The sequence below is a fragment of the Austrofundulus limnaeus genome, unplaced genomic scaffold, assembly GCF_001266775.1.
Source record: "Austrofundulus limnaeus strain Quisiro unplaced genomic scaffold, Austrofundulus_limnaeus-1.0 Scaffold3, whole genome shotgun sequence".
Lineage (NCBI taxonomy): Eukaryota > Metazoa > Chordata > Actinopteri > Cyprinodontiformes > Rivulidae > Austrofundulus > Austrofundulus limnaeus.
The window spans coordinates 4267902-4269892 of NW_013952405.1; the positions used below are offsets into that span (position 1 = coordinate 4267902).

At 38.1% G+C, this 1991-nt stretch overlaps 1 protein-coding gene across 1 annotated transcript in view; it reads left to right on the top strand.

Moving 5' to 3' along the window:
• The window catches only part of ebp (EBP cholestenol delta-isomerase), a 3424-nt gene extending 2028 nt beyond the window's left edge, over positions 1-1396 (top strand). The window contains exons 2-5 of the mRNA XM_014018183.1: positions 265-562; positions 646-682; positions 776-906; positions 1000-1396. Coding sequence (XP_013873637.1) covers positions 268-562; positions 646-682; positions 776-906; positions 1000-1220 — 684 coding nt within the window. The 5' untranslated portion in view covers positions 265-267 and the 3' untranslated portion in view covers positions 1221-1396. The remainder of the gene's footprint in view (positions 1-264; positions 563-645; positions 683-775; positions 907-999) is intronic.
• Positions 1397-1991: the final 595 nt, after the last annotated feature.

A 1991-nucleotide genomic window follows, 5' to 3' on the forward strand; every position in this document is an offset into this window, starting at 1 on the left:
TGAACATTTGTTTAACCTCAAAAGTACAGTTTTTAAATTAAATGTTGCTGAAACAGCAAGTTTCTCAGTGGATCTGAGCTCAAAAATGCAGCCTAGGTGGAGTAGTTGAACACAGATCCACTGATCTTTCAAGACAGAGCATCTTCAGAAGACAAGTTGATAAAGTAAATTTTTAAAATCTGCATTGTTCGAGACAGCACTGTTCGATACGGGTACATGTATGGTTTATCATGCATGTTTTACATGTATTCTGTTTCCAAACAGGTGATGGCTGCAACACATAGAGCTCTACATCCTTACTGGCCACGAGACCTTGTGATACCCACCTATGTGGAAAACGACCGGTCCATGTCAGAGATTCTGTTTTTTCTCTTTTCTGTGTCCGGAGTGTTTCTGCTCGTGACCTGGCTGATCACTGGGACCACCGGMAGGCTGGGCACCTGGAGGCGTCTGGCTTTGTGCTGGTTTGCAGTTTGTGGTTTCATCCACAGTGTCATTGAGGGCTGGTTTTCACTGTACTATGMTATTCTGCCAGGAGATCAGAGCTTCCTGTCACAGCTGTGTGAGTACCAAAAACCTGTTAGTAAAATTTTACAAACTGTGAAGATCATTTTGAGTGAATGCTTATATTTTTTTCTCTCCCAGGGAAAGAGTACTCCAAGGGAGACAGCAGATATGTAATGTATGTCTGTTTTCTGCTTTTTTAAGAACTATAAACTATAAAACAGAACTGAAACATTCAACTTTGGTTTATCTCTTCTCCTTTAAAATTTAGAGCTGATAACTTTACTGTTTGTATGGAGTCCGTGACTGCTTGGCTTTGGGGACCATTCAGCTTTTGGGCTGTGTATTCTTTTTTAACCAATAAGCCTTACAGATTTGTTCTGCAGCTCATCATTTCATTAGGTAAGAAGCTGGAACTACTAAACTTCTTAATGCATGGACCAGTTATTTAGCCTTAATGTATTTTCTTTTTTTTATTTTATATTCTGACTCCAGGGCAGCTGTATGGAGCAGTGCTTTATTTCTTCACAGAACACAGAGACGGCTATGCTCACAGTGAGTTAGGACATCCTGTCTACTTCTGGTTCTACTTTGTGTTCATGAACGTGCTGTGGGTTGTCRTTCCCCTGGCGCTCATCATGGATGCGTGGAGACAGCTATCAGCAGCTCAGACACACACCGATAGCTCAAAGGCACACAAGAATAAAAGGAACTGAACACGCCCTGTAACTGCAGGGCACAAAGTTTGTGATATTAAAAAAAACTTCTTTTTTTTTTGTTCAGCCATATTGTTCATGTTTTCTTATAAACTTGACTGTCAAATCTTTGTCAGCAAACAAAGAGTTTTATTTTTGCTGCAAGTATTTTTCTGAATAAAATTRTATTCACATTGTCTTGCATTTGATTCAGGTCACTATATATACAGAGGCCTAAACCTAAGGAGATACACACACAAGTTTGGATTTCTTTACCTTTTAAAGCAGACTTATAGGCTTTAATTTAATTCTTGGTTTAATTTGATTTTAACTTTCATTTCTAGGAATTGGTAGAAATTATGGTAACAATGTAGGTAGTAAGTAACCTGTAAGCATTTTTTATATATACTTTGTGTCACCATGGTTTGGTACAGTGTCACGTTATATTCTGAAGGCTGCATAATGTCATGCCTGTTTTTGTTGTTAGACCTATCATTAAATCAGAAAAAAAATTAAATGCCCCTCCTGAATCTGTTCATTGGGTAAAGTTAAAACACTTCTTTTTGAACAAGCAGTTGTGTGTCARCGTTGTTTGGCTCAATGACATGTTGTGTTAAAGGGGCAATATCATGTAAAATCAACTTTTTTGAGTTTTATATCATGTTATAATGTTATACTCTCATAAAAACATACCTAAAGCCTTGCTTTGACTCATTCATGCATGTTTGAGAAATCCTGCAGCGTTTTTAGGAAGCCATGCTGAGGAGCAAAACGACAGGTGGGGACCAGAAA